This window comes from Scyliorhinus torazame, chromosome 2 (assembly GCF_047496885.1).
Source record: "Scyliorhinus torazame isolate Kashiwa2021f chromosome 2, sScyTor2.1, whole genome shotgun sequence".
NCBI lineage: Eukaryota > Metazoa > Chordata > Chondrichthyes > Carcharhiniformes > Scyliorhinidae > Scyliorhinus > Scyliorhinus torazame.
The window spans coordinates 335,638,651-335,657,591 of NC_092708.1; the positions used below are offsets into that span (position 1 = coordinate 335,638,651).

The 18,941-nt window shown below is 45.7% G+C and overlaps 1 protein-coding gene across 9 annotated transcripts in view; it reads left to right on the top strand.

Moving 5' to 3' along the window:
• The window catches only part of ppp1r13bb (protein phosphatase 1, regulatory subunit 13Bb), a 168,508-nt gene that overhangs the window by 43,272 nt on the left and 106,295 nt on the right, over positions 1 to 18,941 (top strand). For 6 of the 9 annotated variants that reach the window (XM_072489949.1, XM_072489998.1, XM_072490006.1 and 3 more), the window contains exons 1-2: positions 14,767 to 14,901; positions 16,355 to 16,502. In XM_072489949.1, coding sequence (XP_072346050.1) covers positions 14,782 to 14,901; positions 16,355 to 16,502 — 268 coding nt within the window. In that variant the 5' untranslated portion in view covers positions 14,767 to 14,781. Of the gene's footprint in view, positions 1 to 14,766; positions 14,902 to 16,354; positions 16,503 to 18,941 lie in introns of those variants that run through there. The other 3 variants (XM_072489982.1, XM_072489973.1, XM_072489988.1) reach the window with 1 other exon arrangement.

Genomic DNA, 18,941 nt, shown 5'->3' on the forward strand with positions numbered 1-18,941 from the left:
ACATCCCACAGTATCTTGCTCTTGTAATGGTGCACTTAAAGCTCCTTTATTTTAATACTGATGAGCGAGGCTTCCTGAGGCAGAGAGGTTAAAGGCTATATCGAAAAATCTTCCTTTTGTACACTTCCATCATTGTTGCAAATAAGACGTGAGGGGGAGGAGGGTTGTTGAAAACAAAGACAATGACTTCTGACTTCCTATTATTTTATTGGAAATTTCCACTCCTCCAGTACTTGATGTCAGATGAGCAGGGTAACAAGTCAGTTGAGAGGTGATACAGATTTCTTGTACAGTATGTACAACGATATTATAGACCAAGGAAAACATCAAAATCATAGGTTGCTCGCAGTAATATATGGAGCCAGCTTGCTTGCTTTGTTTTTGAAAAAAAGCTCAACTTAATTTTATCCAACCATACTATACTTAATGTATTTCTTTCAATTGAGACCCTCACATTGAACGCCTACACCGTTCATAAGTGACAACTTTTTTCAGCTTTTTTTGTTCACAGCCTTTCATTTTATTTGTTTAAAGTGATGGTTCTACACATCTGTACTACAAGAATCACATAAGTGAACTTCATAGTTGTGTAAATGTTCATCACACTTTGCTTTGTGAAGTGATATTATATGCTGTACTGTATCTTAAGTTGGTCTGTCTTTTTTTTAAAATAAATATTTTATTGAAAATTTTTGGTCAACCAACACAGTACATTGTGCATCCTTTACACAACATTATAACAATACAGCTAATAATGACCTTTTTTTTAATATAAACAAAAAACAACAAATAAATTTAAAAAATGAAAACTAGCCCTAATTGGCAACTGCCTTGTCACAGGCTATACCCCCCCCCCCCCCCCCCCCAAGTCCTGGGCTGCTGCTGCTGCCTTCTTTTTTCCCCCATCTATCTTTCCGCAAGATATTCGACGAACGGTTGCCACCGCCTGGTGAACCCTTGAGCCGACCCCCTTAGGACGAACTTAATCTGCTCTAGCTTTATGAACCCCGCCATATCATTTATCCAGGTCTCCACCCCCGGGGGCTTGGCTTCTTTCCACATTAGCAATATCCTGCGCCGGGCTACTAGGGACGCAAAGGCCAAAACATCGGCCTCTCTCGCCTCCTGCACTCCGGCTCTTGTGCAACCCCAAATATAGCCAACCCCCAGCTTGGTTCGACCCGGACTCCTACTACTTTTGAAAGCGCCTTTGTCACCCCCACCCAAAACCCCTGTAGTGCCGGGCATGACCAAAACATATGGGTATGATTCGCTGGGCTTCTCGAGCACCTCGCACACCTATCCTCCACCCCAAAAAATTTACTGAGCCGTGTTCCAGTCATATGTGCCCTGTGTAATACCTTAAACTGAATCAGGCTTAGCCTGGCGCACGAGGACGACGAGTTTACCCTGTTTAGGGCATCTGCCCACAGCCCCTCCTCGATCTCCTCCCCTAGCTCTTCTTCCCATTTCCCTTTTAGTTCGTCCACCATAGTCTCCCCTTCGTCCCTCATTTCCCTATATATATCCGACACCTTACCATCCCCCACCCATTTCTTTGAGATGACTCTGTCCTGCACCTCTTGTGTCGGGAGCTGCGGGAATTCCCTCACCTGTTGCCTCGCAAAAGCCCTCAATTGCATGTCCCTGAATGCATTCCCTTGGGGCAACCCATATTTCTCGGTCAGCGCTCCCAGACTTGCGAACTTCCCGTCCACAAATAGATCTTTCAGTTGCGTTATTCCTGCTCTTTGCCACATTCCATATCCCCCATCCATTCCCCCCGGGGCAAACCTATGGTTGTTTCTTATCGGGGACCCCCCCAATGCTCCGGTCTTTCCCCTATGTCGTCTCCACTGTCCCCAAATCTTCAGTGTAGCTACCACCACCGGGCTCGTGGTGTAGTTCCTCGGTGAGAACGGCAATGGGGCTGTCACCATAGCCTGCAGGCTGGTCCCCCTACAGGACGCCCTCTCTAATCTCTTCCACGCCGCTCCCTCCTCCTCTCCCATCCACTTACTCACCATTGAAATATTAGCGGCCCAATAATACTCACTTAGGCTCGGTAATGCCAGCCCCCCCCTATCCCTACTACGCTGTAAGAATCCCTTCCTCACTCTCGGAGTCTTCCCGGCCAAAACAAAACCCATGATGCTCTTTTCTATCCTTTTAAAAAAAGCCTTCGTGATCACCACCGGGAGGCACTGAAACACAAAGAGGAATCTCGGGAGGACCACCATCTTAACCGCCTGCACCCTCCCTGCCATTGACAGTGCTACCATATCCCATCTCTTGAAATCTTCCTCCATCTGTTCCACCAACCGCGTTAAATTTAGCCTGTGCAATGTGCCCCAATTCTTAGCTATCTGGATCCCCAGATAACGAAAGTCTCTTGTTACCTTCCTCAACGGTAGGTCTTCTATTTCTCTACTCTGCTCCCCTGGATGCACCACAAACAGCTCACTCTTCCCCATGTTCAATTTATACCCTGAAAAATCCCCAAACTCCCCAAGTATCCGCATTATTTCTGGCATCCCCTCCGCCGGATCCGCCACATATAGTAGCAGATCATCCGCATATAAAGATACCCGGTGTTCTTCTCCTCCCCTAAGTATTCCCCTCCATCTCTTGGAACCTCTCAGCGCTATCGCCAGGGGCTCAATCGCCAGTACAAACAGTAATGGGGACAGAGGACATCCCTGCCTTGTCCCTCTATGGAGCCGAAAATATGCCGATCCCCGTCCATTCGTGACCACACTCGCCACTGGGGCCCTATACAACAGCTGCACCCATCTAACATACCCCTCTCCAAAACCAAATCTCCTCAACACCTCCCACAGATAATCCCATTCCACTCGATCAAATGCTTTCTCGGCATCCATCGCCACTACTATCTCCGTTTCACCCTCTGGTGGGGCCATCATCATTACCCCTAACAGCCTCCGTATATTCGTGTTCAGCTGTCTCCCCTTCACAAACCCAGTTTGGTCCTCGTGAACCACCCCCGGGACACATTCCTCTATTCTCATTGCCATTACCTTGGCCAGGACCTTGGCATCCACATTTAGGAGGGAAATTGGTCTGTAGGACCCGCATTGTAGCGGATCCTTTTCCTTCTTTAAGAGAAGCGATATCGTTGCTTCAGACATAGTCGGGGGCAGTTGTCCCCTTTCCTTTGCCTCGTTAAAGGTCCTCGTCAGTACCGGGGCGAGCAAGTCCAAATACTTTCTGTAAAATTCAACTGGGAATCCGTCCGGTCCCGGGGCCTTTCCCGTCTGCATGTTCCTAATTCCTTTCACCACTTCTTCTACCGTGATCTGTGCTCCCAGTCCCACCCTTTCCTGCTCTTCCACCTTGGGAATTTCCAGCCGATCCAAAAAATCCATCATTCTCTCCCTCCCATCCGGGGGTTGAGCTTCATACAATTTTTTATAAAATGTCTTGAACACTTCATTCACTCTCTCCGCCCCCCGCTCCATCTCTCCTTCCTCATCCCTCACTCCCCCTATTTCCCTCGCTGCTCCCCTTTTCCTCAATTGGTGTGCCAGCAATCTGCTCGCCTTCTCCCCATATTCATACTGTACACCCTGCGCCTTCCTCCATTGTGCCTCTGCAGTGCCTGTAGTCAGCAAGTCAAATTCCACATGCAGCCTTTGCCTTTCCCTGTACAGTCCCTCCTCCGGTGCTTCCGCATATTGTCTGTCCACCCTCAAAAGTTCTTGCAGCAACCGCTCCCGTTCCTTACTCTCCTGCTTCCCTTTATGTGCCCTTATTGATATCAGCTCCCCCCTAACCACCGCCTTCAATGCCTCCCAGACCACTCCCACCTGAACCTCCCCATTGTCATTGAGTTCCAAGTACTTTTCAATACATCCCCTCACCCTTAGGCACACCCCCTCATCCGCCATTAGTCCCATGTCCATTCTCCAGGGTGGGCGCCCTCCTGTTTCCTCCCCTATCTCCAAGTCTACCCAGTGTGGGGCATGATCCGAAATGGCTATAGCCGTATATTCCGTTCCCCTCACCTTCGGGATCAATGCCCTACCCAACACAAAAAAGTCTATGCGCGAATAGACTTTATGGACATAGGAGAAAAACGAGAACTCCTTACTCCTAGGTCTACTGAATCTCCACGGGTCCACACCCCCCATCTGCTCCATAAAATCCTTAAGCACCTTGGCTGCTGCCGGCCTCCTACCAGTCCTGGACTTCAACCTATCCAGCCTTGGTTCCAACACCGTGTTAAAGTCTCCCCCCATTATCAGCTTTCCCGTCTCTAGGTCCGGGATGCGTCCTAGCATTCGCCTCATAAAGTTGGCATCATCCCAGTTCGGGGCATACACGTTTACCAAAACCACCATCTCTCCCTGTAATTTGCCACTCACCATCACGTATCTGCCCCCGTTATCCACCACTATAGTCTTTGCCTCGAACATTACCCGCTTCCCCACTAATATAGCCACCCCCCTGTTTTTCGCATCCAGCCCCGAATGGAACACCTGCCCCACCCATCCTTTACGCAGCCTAACCTGGTCTATCAGTTTCAGGTGCGTTTCCTGTAACATAACCACATCTGCTTTAAGTTTCTTAAGGTGTGCGAGTACTCGTGCCCTCTTTATCGGCCCGTTGAGCCCTCACGTTCCACGTGATCAGCCGAGTTGGGGGGCTTCCCACCCCCCCCCCCCCCTTGCCGGTTAGCCATCATCTTTTTCCAGCTTCTCACCCAGTTCCCACGCAGCTGTATCTCCCCCAGGCGGTGCCCCCCCGCCCATCCTCTCCCGTACCCACTCCCCCCTTTCCCCAGCAGCAGCAACCCAGTAATTCCCCCCTCCCACCCCCCCCCCGCTAGACCCCCCGCTAGCGTAATTACTCCCCCCATGTTGCTCCCAGAAGTCAGCAAACTCTGGCTGACCTCGGCTTCCCCCCGTGACCACGGCTCGCACCGTGCGACGCCCCCTCCTTCCTGCTTCTCTATTCCCGCCATAATTATCATAGCGCGGGAACCAAGCCCGCGCCTCTCCCTCGGCCCCGCCTCCCATGGCCAACGCCCCATCTCCTCTCACTCCCCACCTACCCCCATCACCACCTGTGGGAGAAAGAAAAGTTACCATACCGCAGGATTAGAACATAAAACCCCTCTTCGCCCCCCCCATTCGCCCCACCACTTTGTCCAAACGTTCTTTTTCATAATCCACTCATTCCAGTTTTTCTTCTACAATAAAAGTCCATGCTTCATCCGCCGTCTCAAAGTAATGGTGCCTCCCTTGATATGTGACCCACAGTCTTGCCGGTTGCAGCATTCCAAATTTTATCTTCCTTTTGTGAAGTACCGCCTTGGCCCGATTAAAGCTCGCCCTCCTTCTCGCCACCTCCGCACTCCAGTCTTGATAAACGCGGATCACCGCGTTCTCCCATTTACTGCACCGAGTTTTCTTCGCCCATCTAAGGACCATTTCTCTATCCTTAAAACGGAGGAATCTCACCACTATGGCTCTGGGAGTTTCTCCTGCTCTCGATCCTCGCACCATAACTCGGTACGCTCCCTCCACCTCCAACGGACCCGTCGGGGCCTCCGCTCCCATTAACGAATGCAGCATCGTGCTCACATATGCCCCGACGTCCGCCCCCTCCACACCTTCAGGAAGGCCAAGAATCCTCAGGTTGTTCCTCCTTGCGTTGTTTTCCAGTGCCTCCAACCTCTCCACACATCGTTTCTGGTGTGCCTCCTGTATCTCCGACTTCACCACCAGGCCCTGTATATCGTTCTCATTCTCGGCTGCTTTCGCCTTCACGACCCGAAGCTCCTGCTCCTGGGTCTTTTGTTCCTCCTTTAGCCCTTCGATCGCCTGTAGTATCGGGGCCAACAACTCTTTCTTCATTTCCTTTTTTATCTCCTCCACGCAGCATTTCAAGAACTCTTGTTGTTCAGGGCCCCATATGAAACTGCCACCTTCCGACGCCATCTTGGTTTTTGCTTGCCTTCCTTGCTGTTGTTCCAAAGGATCCGCTGCAATCCGGCCACTTTCCTCTCCTTTTTCCATCCGTGTCCAGGGGGAACACCCTCCTGGTTTACCGCACGGTGTTTTTAGCCGTTAAAATTGCCGTTGGGGCTCCTATCAAGAGCCCAAAAGTCCGTTTCACAGGGAGCTGCCGAAACGTGCGACTCAGCTGGTCATCGCCGCACCCGGAAGTCAAGTTGGTCTGTCTTTAATTGTGAATTGTGATTGTGTCCGAAAAAACAGACATTTCAGAAGTGTTAGGAGAGATGGTGCATCAGAAGAGGTGAATTCCTTTCATGAGCCTGCCATATGTAAAACTTATGATTTTTAATAATAGCATATTTGGCACACAAGTAAAGTACTTTCTTGATTCTTGGTCTTGGTCAGATTCTTGGTCTTTACTAATGTAACTGTTGCATTCACTGAAGTCTAAATGATAGCCTTGTACACAATCTGTTTATTGTATAAATACTGTGAAAAATCTGTGCCAATGAAGCAAATTTAAAAAGCACATTTGACTGAAATTATATCCTTGGCTAGGGTGCGGTTAAAAATAGAGCATTTTAGAATTGAGCTGTGCATACCCTAATTTAGTTCAGTACTTTGGCTAGTCAGCTGGTTCGTAATGCAGAACGAGGTCAGCAGCACAGGTTCAATTCCTTTACCGGCTGAGGTTATTCTTGAAGGCCCTGCCTCGCACCATGTCCCTCGTCTGAGGGTTGGTTATCCTCTGGATAAATAACCACCAGTCAGCTCTCCCCCTCGAAGGGGAAAGCAGCCTATGGTCATCTGGGACTATGGCGACTTTACCTTACACCCTACTTTGTAATAACGCTGATTCAATGCGTCTTGTGTGACCCTGCATGTCGGTTCACATAAAATGATGCAATGGGCCTGCGTGCTTCCATGTGCTAATTTGTGGGTGTGTCTGAAGTCTACAACTGAGTAAGAGACTCTTGTTTCCTTCTGTTGTGCACCAGAATCTGCTTGTGTGTGTTGAACTTTAATTTGCATATACTGTCTTCATTAGTTATAGGAATAGTACACAATTGTGTGTTTAAGAGAAATTCCTGAGAGTAAATAAATTTGTCTATGCAGAAGTATGCCCAGCACTGTTATATACAGTGTTCTTAAGATGGAGTTCATTTTACACTATATCTGACCAGGATTATTACTAACTTCATTGTGGGTGCTTATCAATGGCTACAAAATGTGGGAAATTTTAATTCCTTAGCATTGATCCCTCATATATTAATGAGTATGGAAATTTCATTTATTACAATTTTCAAGTTTGAGCAATTGGACCCAGGACGGTTTTTTGTCCTTTTTCTCCAGTGAGTTTTGAATATTATCTGTGCCCAGTAAAGAGCTTTCAAGTGGAGCCCCTGTTGTTTTATATCTGGAAATTAAACCTCCTTTGAAATTTGACTATACTTCTGTACTTGATCTCGGACAGGGCTTTGATCACATTCACACAAGTATCCCAAGTAGACTATGCTGAAATAAACACTGCTGCAAATCAGCATAAGACTGTTACAAGAGAATTTCTGGAACCTGTGTCTGGAACCTATTTAAACACCATAGTACAAAAGTGGAAAACTAATTTGTGTGGTGATATGCAGCATCGTATATACACAAGGGGTTAATGTAAATACACTACAACTAAGTAAACACTAGAGGGAGCACCGGAGATGTCATGATATGCAAACATGTAGCTAATGAACACTTAGAACAGGACACAACCAATGAGCAGTCAAGGCACCTAGAGGTGGCATTACCACAAGGGGGCATTACACAACTTATTTAAAAGGACAGGACACACATGCTCTTCTTCTTTCCACAGGCGACACTTCGAGAGTAGGACAGGGGCAGATCAGAAGCAACACATTCCCCACATGGCTTAGAGCAGACTGGTTAGTTAGACGAGTTACGATAACAAGATTAGCAGGAGAGTTTAACTCATAGAGAACTGTGCTAATGCTTCAATAAATCACATTGAACTTACTTCAAAGTCTGGAGTATCTTTTGGTCAAAGCTGCATTGAGTTGCAGCCTGTGTTATCCCAGCATGCATAACTCAACATGGTACCAGTAGTGCCTGTTGAATCTATATCGTTCAACTCAGCAAGATCCGTGAATAGTAGCAACAGCACCCAGGCAAGATGATCGAGACACCAGTTCCTCAGCAGCTCCGGTACCACGGCAATCTCAGTGCCAACTGGCGTGCATTCAAGCAGAGATTTGAGATTTACGTGGTAGCATCCGACCTAGATGGCATGGCCGATGCTGAGAAGATAGATCTTCTACTCACCATTTCGGGTGAAAGTGCAATCGAAATCTTCAACTCCTTCAAGTACTCCAAAGGGCAGGACAAGAGAGACTTCCAGACAGTGCTGGACAAATTTGAAAACTACTGCGAGGTGAATACAACGTAAATCGGTAAAACTGGCGCCTCTACTCATCAGGAGGCAAAGGTAGGCTTCCAACAGAAGCAAACAGCAATTTTGATTGGCAGCCATCTTGCGCAAGGAGCCGCACATGCGCAGTACCCGAGAAGACGCGAACCGGTGAAAGTGTTTTGCGCATGTGCGAGAAGCCACGCATGCGCAGTTGCGAAAAGAGCGCACAGTGAAGGAAAAATGATCTGCGCATGCGCAATCCATTCCTACACTCTACGCCACAAGTGTCATGATGTCAGAGGCCCCGGACCACACCCACTTAAAGGGGAAATGTCCGAAAATAGTGAAAAAATATTTTAAAGCCAGAAAACACAGTTCTTTCACCTGGAATGACAGCACAATGCCTGAACTTCGACCAGTAGCTGAAAGTAACCTCAGCAGAACCCTGCAACAAGCAGTTAGCACCGCCCGAAGAGATGATTTAGTCCTTGAAGACTACGACTCAGACGATGATTTCGTCATTGGACGTGGCAACCTCAGTGCTAAATCCGAACCGCAACGAGATGTGTTGTACATTGAAGCATCCGACACAGTCATGGACGAGTTCTTCGGATTTGAGGATCCTCATCCCAGCATAGACGACATCCCGACCCATGATTCTGCTGCGGCCTGACGCCAAGAGAAAGAGAGTGGTCTACGCACCATGAAGAGTCCCGGACTCCGCACAGAAAGCACGGTAGCATTGTGGATAGCACAACTGCTTCACAGCTCCAGCGTTCCAGGTTCGATTCCGGCTTGGGTCACTGTCTGTGCGGAGTCTGCACATCCTCCCCGTGTGTGCGTGGGTTTCCTCCGGGTGCTCCGGTTTCCTCCCACAGTCCAAAGATGTGCAGGTTAGGTGAATTGGCCATGATAAATTGCCCTTAGTGTCCAAAATTGCCCTTAGTGTTGGGTGGGGTTACTGGGTTGTGGGGATGGGGTGGAGGTGTTGACCTTGGGTGGGGTGGTCTTTCCAAGAGCCGGTGCAGACTCGATGGGCTGAATGGCCTCCTTCTGCACTGTAAATTCTATGAAATTCTATGAAAGCGATGACAGACTCCACTGCACGTCTCCAACGGAGAACACAAAGACTCCACAGCGAGACCACTGCATGACTCCACACAGGGAATGATGCCAGACTCCACAGAGAGAGCGATACAAGCCTCCACAGCAAGCTCGTTGACAGACTCCCTGATGGAAGCAACGCAAGACTCCAGAGTGCAGTCTTTGCATGAACAAGACCATGAAGGTCTAGCAACCGTATCTTTTTAAAAAATATATATTTATTAAAGTTTTTGAACACAATTTTTCTCCCTTACAAACAACCCCCCCCCCCACCCCGTAACAAAAAAAACCGAGAAATCGCACAGAGCAAGATATATACATGGCAAAATGATATATTTACACAGCTTTGTACACTGGCCCTCACCCGTACGTGCCAGTTTCCCCAACCCTTCATGTTATCTCTTGCTCATCCACCCTCCCAGGCAGCCCCCCCCCCCCCCCCCCCCCCCCCCGCCCCAGGACGTGTTCTCCTCCCCCACAAGTGACAAAGGCTTCATAATTTCCATACAAGATGTGCGACATCTCAGCGAGACTGACAGATCTCAGCTAGTATGTACAGAGGCACTCGACAATCAAAGTGAGGCTACTAGTGACTCCAGTGACACCACGTTAATTCAAACCTCATCTACTCGAGCCTCTCCACAAGAACCTGAAATGATTCCAGACGGGGAGCATCAAGAAACCAAGGCTGATTCAGGTGAACCAGTAAGGGCTCCAGACGGGGAGCATCAACAAGCCAAAGATGATTTCACTGAACCGGACATGACTCCAGACGGGGAGCGCCGAGGAATCCGAGACGGCACGCTCAATGAAACATCAGATGCCACAAAGGACACTGACACAAGTAACTTTGTGATGGACTCAAATTCTCCATTTGGTGTGGTCATTGAGCGCAACAAACACGACAACAAAACCTACAAAAACAACAACAAAGACAACAACAAGAAGCTTACCAAAGGCTACAAAGACAACAACAAGCACATCAATAACAACAATGACAAAAACAGTAGAACAACAACTGGTACGACATGGTACAACTCTGCCCATGAAGGACAATGCTACTGCTCAGCTCAGAACAAAGGCGAGAGTGCAAACATACCATGACATGTCACGCATCTTACCAATTCACGTTTGCTACACTACGGACAAGCAAACCAGCTTTCAGGAAAGATGTCATCAAGAATTGCTACCACAACCATTAAAAAAAAGTCCGCCTCAGACAATGAAGTGATTTGACCATTTGAACATCTGATGACTTCTTGGTTACGTAAACACGAGGACACTGACGGCGTTCACAAGGGAATGACAACATCAACACAACACTTCCATAACAGCACAAGAAAGCCACTCGACCGTGTAAATTCATGAACCTTGGACTCATAACTATTATTTGGTATTGTATAATCCTCAGTCATAACTATTATTTGGTATTGTATAATCCTCAATGTCATCACTTATCTACCTATTTTGTTCAATTTTCTTTAATCAAGTACAGAAAATATGTAACACGAAAAAAAGGGGGATGTGGTGATATGCATCACCGTATATACCCAAGGGGTTAATGTAAATACACTACAACTAAGTAAACACTAGAGGGCGCACTGGAGATGTCATGATATGCAAACATGCAGCTAATGAACACTTAGAATAGGACACAAACCAATGAGCAGTCAAGACACCCAGAGGTGGCATTGCCACAAGGGGGCATTACACAACCCATATAAAAGGACAGGGCACACATGCTCTGTCTCTTTCCACAGGCAACACTTCGAGAGTAGGACAGGGGCAGATCAGAAGCATCACACTCACCACGTGGCTTAGAGCAGACTGGTTAGTTAGACTGAGTTACTATAGCAAGATTAGCAGGAGAGTCAAACTCACAGAGAACTGTGCTAATGGTTCAATAAATCACATTGAACTTACTTCAAAGTCTGGAGTATCTTTTGGTCAAAGCTGCATCAAGTTGCAGCCTATGTTATCCCAGAGTACATAACACAACAATTTGTACAGTTTTTGAAATTAATTCCGTGACTGACAGTATCATGCAGTTTTCTTCAAATCTTGCTGGTTGGCTATGAATTGACCATCTTGTGATTGCAATATAATTTATGCAGATTTTAGATTCACATATGAGGAATGCAATTCATGCCAAGTAAGCAAAGCATGATTCGTTCTAAAAATGTTATCAGAGCTACAAGCCAAATTTCTTGTGCTTCTAGAATAATTGTATTCTTGCCAACCTAAACCCACTTGCCAACACTTAGAATTTCCTTCCGAAACCCCCAACTTATCTTCCCTCCTTCAAGGCATTCTGTGTTCGATTTTGTTTAATAACAAGCCTGTCAAGCACCTTGGAACATTTTACTGCATGAAAGATGCGCTATAAATGCAAGTTGTATCGTTTGCATTTTCAAAAAAAAATGTATTCACCATATTCGCCATACAAAACAGAAACAGAACAACCCCAACAATATGAAACAGAAAAGAAAGCATCTCCCCCGCCCCCCCTTAGCATTTAACAGCAACCAACTCCAAAAAGTGCACAATAAACAAACCCCAGGAATTGTAAAACCCCTCCTTGGACCCCCCCCCCCCCAATTCAAACTTCACCTTCTCCAGGGTCAAAAACATCAGCAAGCCCCCGTCACAGATGGAGAAACTGGCCCCCACCCCAACATGACCTGCCTACGAGCAATCAGCGAGGCGAAGGCTAAAACGTCAGACCTTGCACCCGCCTGCAACTCGGGCCGGTCTAACACCCCGAAAATGGCTTCCAGGGAGCACATTCCACATCTGTATGCAACCCCCCGAGATTGTTATAAATACCTCCTCCTAATACTTTTCCAGCTTTGGGCAGGACCAAAACATGTGAACATAGTTTGCAGGGCTCCTCCCACATTGTTCACAAACATCCTCCACCCTTCAAACAGCCGGCTCATCTTTGATTTTATGAGGTGCACCCTATACACTGCCTTCAACTGTTTCAGCCCCAGCCTCGCACACTAGGTTGAGGTATTTAGCCTCTGCAACACCTCACATCACCTCTTCCCTCTTCCATCACCCCCTACCTGTTTTTCCTCCCACATTGCCTTATCCCCTCCATAGACACCCTGTCCTCCCCCAGGATCCTCCCCCGCTGACAGCACCGGGGAGGTCAGCGCTTTTGGGAAGATTGGGAAAACTTTCCTTACAAGATCTCGAACCTGCAGGTATCTAAATCCTTCCCCCTGCGCTAACCCGTACTTCTCTCCCAGCTCGCGAATCATCCCCCAAGAAACAGATCCTTCATTTCCTTAAGCCCCTCTCCCATCTCTGAAACCTCGCATCCATCTTTCCCGGCTCAATCCCATGATTCCCCCTAATTGGCATCGCCCCTGACCAGGCCCCAAACTTGAAATGTTGCCTACACTGCCTCCAGATCTTCAAGGTGGCCACCACCACTGTCCCTTGAATTGTAGGTCACCCTACAATTTTTCACCGGGTAGACCGCACCAAACCTCACACCATTGCTGATGAGTGCCGCCTTCACCCTACCGAAGGCCGCCTGCTTTCTCGTCCGCTCCATAGTTAAATCCTGGTATAAACGAATGCCAGTTCCTTCCCACTTCACCTCATGCCTTTGCTTTGCCCAACTCGGGACCTTTTCCTTAACATGGAATTTGTGGAAACAAATTATGACCGCCCTTGGCAGCTCGTTTGCCTTCGGCTTAGCCTGAGTGACTGATGAGCCCTGTCTAGCTAATACTGGAAGGGTTCTTCCCCTCCCCCCAATAACTCCACCAACATTTTCGCAAAGTACTCAGTCGGCCTTCCACCCCCTCTGGCAAGCCCACTTTTTCTCAAATTATGCTGCCTCGACCTATTCTCCAGGTCCTCCACCTTGGCTCTGAGTCCTTTATTGGTCACCGCCACCCTCCACAGCTCCTCATCCATCAGGTGAACTGGCCACTGTGCTGCGACAGAGCTTCCTCCACCCCTCAACTTCTCCCCCTGCTCCCGTACCTCAGCCAATGTCTTCAACACCGCCGCCTTCACCGGGGCTTTCACCTCCTCCACCAACACCTTCATCGCAGCCATCATCTCCTTACGCATCACCTCCATGTGCTTAGTGAACTGTCTCTCAAACCCTCCGGCTATCGCCTCAGTCAGTGTTTCCCCTGTGAAGGGCGCAGCCTCACCTAGCGATCCAAGCCCCCGCCATCTTTCCAGCTGATGGTCTGGCCCCATCACTGGACGCCGATCTTTCGCTCGCCCCCTTCTTCCCAGCGGCTTTTTTCTGGGTCTTCGACATTCCCCATCTTCATTGTATCTTCCTGCACCAACTTATTCAAAAATGTCCCTGGAACATTAAACTCCAATAACTAGAGCCTCAAGGAGGACCTGCCCAACGTGCGACTTCCACCTACATGCTGCCACCGGAAGTCCATATTGTTTGCATTTCATAGGATAGAATACCTACAGTGCAGAAGGAGGCCATTTGGCTTGTCGAGTGTGCCCCGACCCTCAGAAAGAGCACTCCACATGCCCTGGACACTAAGGGCAATTTAGCCTGGCCACCTAACCTGCACATCTTTGGACTGTGTGCGGAAACCACACCACCCATAGAAAACCCTTGCAGATACTGGGAGAAGGTGCAGACTTCACATTGGCAGTCACCCAAGATTGGAATCGAACCTGGGTCCCTGGCACTGTGAGGCAGCAGCACTGGCCACTGTGCCATGGTGCTGCACACAGCAAACATAACATTATGTAAGCTGGAAATTAAATTACAGTCTAACATGTTGCATCAAATTGTGTTGCATTTTGCTGTGAAATTGGCTGCACACCAAGTGGGACATGTTTACTGTCTAGTCATGTAATGCTATGGAGTTGGAACATCCTGCATCTGAAGTGTGTACTGCAAAATTGTATACTATCAGCTCAATAATTTTGCATCTAAAATTGTTTTTTTACCCCACTGAGAAGAATGTTTTCTCCCAATGTACCCAAGATTAAAGTGTACCTGATATGCCCTTGCTGTCACTGGAAAATGCTGTCCTGTTTTATTTGGGCCATCTTATCAGTGCTAAAGTCGTAATATGCCTGCTGATTCTCGCAACACAAGGACTCAATGACGTCTGCATTCAAGCTGATTACCATTTGAGCCCAGTGCAGAGGCATACCAGGAGGCGGTTTACCGTTGAAACTCTATTCCAGTTCACTGGAACCTTTTACTGTTCTTCGTTTTCCCTTTCCATTTTATTTTCTCATTTAAATTTGATCATTAATGCAAAGCACGTGATGGATTTTGTGGCAATGGTGCTGCAGAGCTTAATTAAGTCGAGAGAGAATTCTTGGCAACGTAAGAAAGTTGGACAAAAACTTCATATAATGAATAAAAGGAATTTCAATCATGGGAAGGTAAAGTATAAGTAATCTGGTATTCTTTGAACTAATGTAACTTGTGGAGGAAGTTTATTACAGTATATGAATGCTTTGTTTGACCTTGCTTTCAAAACGCATGCAAACATTAAGTTAATGTTTATTTGGGGGCATAAAAACATGAACTGCTGTTTTTTGTGTACTTTGGCAAAGCAGAATTTGGAACAGTGTGAGGTCCTGTTATTGTTTCAGTGTTCTGATGAATCCAGCATTTTGTGCAGTCTTGAATGTGCAGTGCATTTTAATAGAGTAGGTAGAATATAGTTTAGTTTCCACTCAATTAGTATGCAGCCTTAAGTTCTTGGAAACATGCAGCAATTTTGCACCCTCATGGAAAACAATTGAACTGACTTGTACGTGACTTTGGCAAAACATGAGATAACAGACGTAGTATTTGTTTCTGATAACATTACTGGAAATATTTTTTACAGCTCACAAATGAATAGCCATTATCTTTTGTCCCTTTCATTTAAGTCAGAAAAGACATTGAGAGTCAACTTGCCACCAGGCATAAAACTGGTGCTTGTGTGTTGGCTGCCCATTTAATCAGTTTCTATTTTAATTTCCATTGGATTCAAGTTAGCAATCTTTTTGTTTTGTATTTGTTATAAACTCACCGACCACTAAACCTACTTGTAATAGAATAAAGGAATAGATATCAGAAGATTTTTTAATATGAAAATACAGGATGGAATGATTAAAAAATAATTCAAACTGAGATTTTTACTTTTAGTTTTCACCAGCCACTTAGTGCTTTTGGATACCACTATTCTAATCCATTATAACATCTATGGTTTTATTATTCAAACATTATTTAATGTAATTTTATCGTGTATGATGAGAACAAAGAGCGTGTACTATGATTAGTAATCTGCATACTACATGAAAGAAGAATCTGCAGTTGATTTTTTTAGTGGTTCTGCAGATGTGCGAGGAAATTGTGTAGACATTGTGTTAAATGTGGCTCAGACATTTCTTTTTGAGACATTTTAGTTTAACTGGGATTGAATGTTTGCTGATGTATTGCTGAGATAGCTGTACTGCAGGTTGTGCAAAATATCACTAGGGACAAGTAGATTCCTGTTACATTAATTCTGTTCCTGGGCATTTTTAAAAAACAATAAATATATCTTGCTTTTATCTTGGTTTAGAGCAAAAGTGAGCGCAAGCTCTCTAGAGGATAGAGAATGTTGTGTCCATGATCCAATTTTGACCTTAAAAACAGGTTTAAATATGTACTGATTTCATTTTTTCTGTACTTTCAATTCACACAATGCAATATTTATTTGACCCACTATTTATTTGACTCATTCTGACTCTGACTCTTTAAATTTGAATGTTCCTATAATATTATTTGGAAATCTGTGCTTATTGGAAAATAGGGAAGAAATTATGCTTTAAATTTACTGTCTAAAATGTCCTTTTTTTTCAGATGATACTGACTGTGTACTTGAGCAACAATGAACAGGGTTTAACGGAAGTCCCCATAACTCCAGAAACAACATGTCGAGATGTTATTGAATTCTGCAAAGAACCTGGTGAGATTGGTTGCCACTTAGCTGAGGTGTGGCGTGGAAATGGTAGGTGTTTCACTCATTTACCATTATCAGGTATATATCATTGTATAACAATGTTTTATCTGTACAGACCAAAAGGACCATCAGCCACTATGTGCTCACCACCATTCTTTGGTTAATTTCAGGTCCATACACTAACCATCCCTCTTCTCCCATCTCCCAAAGGATAGTAACCAACTCATGAATTTTCTGTTTACACATTTATCTCTTAACCATGTGAGTGATTGACCAGTTCCAGCAGGACCCAGATCCCAAACTCCATGATCCTTCTAGAGAAGAAAAGCAAAAAGCAATCTTGGATTGAGTCACCGAAAAGTCTAATGTGAATAAAATAGGCCATAATCTGAACCTGAACCATTATTTACTGAGAAGCCCATTGGGATTCTCGTAGGAAGTGCAGTTAACTTTCAAAAAATAGAAGACTGAGAGGGGGCCTGATTGTATTTTTGTTTACAGAGGGATTTGATATAATAGATGTCGTGTAGATGATTTTACTTGGGCAGTGATACTGGTGTTGAGAAAAAGGAACCATAAAAATAAGATAATCATCAATAAGCAAATGGGGAATTGAGGAGAAACTTCTTGAAGAGGGGTTGAAATCTGTGTAATTGAGCCAAGTAATAAAGATGGGTGCATTTAAGGAGAAGCTGGATAAATACATGAAAGGGAAAGGGCTAGAAGCAAAAAGGGATAGGGTGAGTTGAAATAGGATGGATGGAGGCTCATGTGGATCACAAACACTGGCATGAACCATTTAGACTGAATGGTCTGATTCTACATCTGTAATTCTGTCATTTTTGTTTAGAATTCTTTATTTTTACATGTATCTTAATAGCCTCATTTGATAGGAACATAGGAGCAGGAGTAGGCTATTCAGCCCGTTGAGCCTGCTCCACCAATCAGTACAATCATGGCTGATCACCTACTTCAGTACCTTTTTCCCCACACTATCCCCATAAACCAGAATGCTGCAAGGGCTGGAGGGATTCTGTTTCCACTACTTCTCCAGGTTCCTTTGCCATAGGTTAATCATCATAAAGTTCTTCCTTAGCCGAGAGTAGCCCCAAATTGTGGTTGTTTTTTTCATGAGACATATAACCGAGTTGATAAACATATTAACCACCACTTGGCAGTTTCCCTCCAAGCTGCACACCATCCTGACTTAGAAATATAATGCTGTTCCTTCACTGTCGCCAGGTCAAAATCCTAAAATTCTCTTCCTAACAACATTTTGGTGTTCCTACAACACGTGGACTGCAGCGGTTCAAGAAAACCACTTTCTCAAGGGCAATTGGGGATGGGCAATGAATGCTGGCTTCCAACGAGTCCCCCATCTCATTAGGGGCAGCACGGTAGCATTGTGGATAGCACAATTGCTTCACAGCTCCAGGGTCCCAGGTTCACTTCCGGCTTGGGTCACTGTCTGTGCGGAGTCTGCACATCCTCCCCGTGTGTGCGTGGGCTTCCTCCGGGTGCTCCGGTTTCCTCCCACAGTCCAAAGATGTGCAGGTTAGGTGGATTGGCCATGATAAATTGCCCTTAGTGTTGGGTGGGGTTACTGGGTTATGGGGATAGGGTGGAGGTGTTGACCTTGGGTAGGGTGCTCTTTCCAAGAGCCGGTGCAGACTCGATGGGCCGAATGGCCTCCTTCTGCACTGTAAATTCTATGAAAAATTCTATGAATACATTTTTAAAATTATCACAGCATTCATAATCCACCCCTGACATTTTCTATTTACTTTTATCCCATTTACAAAGTCTACTAAAAATAATTAGGCATGTTATTACTTTTCCTCCAGTATGTTTAAGTCAATATGTTTAAATCTAGTAACTCGTGAAAGAGCACACCGAAATTCAAATGAATAGTATTTGCAACGAACAAAGAAAATGACTGGAATGAGGAAGTGGTGGGCTAAAAGCAACTACGTTGTACCATTTTTAACGGGAAGAATAAATTAAAATGAGCTTGGATTTGAGGAGGAATAAAGATAAATAAAATGTTCTCTCATGTAGACATGATAAAATGGCCTGAGCAGGTCCTATATATGCAATTAAATGGCTGGAGTGGGATTTTTTCATTTCTTACCCATCACACACATGATATTATGTAATTTGGCGATCAAACTTGGATGTGTGGAAATAATACACACTGGAAGGGAATATGTTTGAATGAAACTGTTCACGATATATGTATAAATGATGTGGATGAGGGAAATAAATGTAACATTTCCAAGTTTACTGATGGCGCAAAACTGGGCGGGAGGAGGATGCAAGGTGGCTTAAAGGGAATTTAGACAAGTTGAGTGAGTGGGCAAACACATGGCAGATGTAGCACACTACAGCTAAATGTGAAGTTATACACTTTGTTAGTGTGAAAAACTAAAAGTTAGTGTGAAAAACTGAAAGAAAGGGTGTTATATAAATGGTGTTATATTGGGAAGT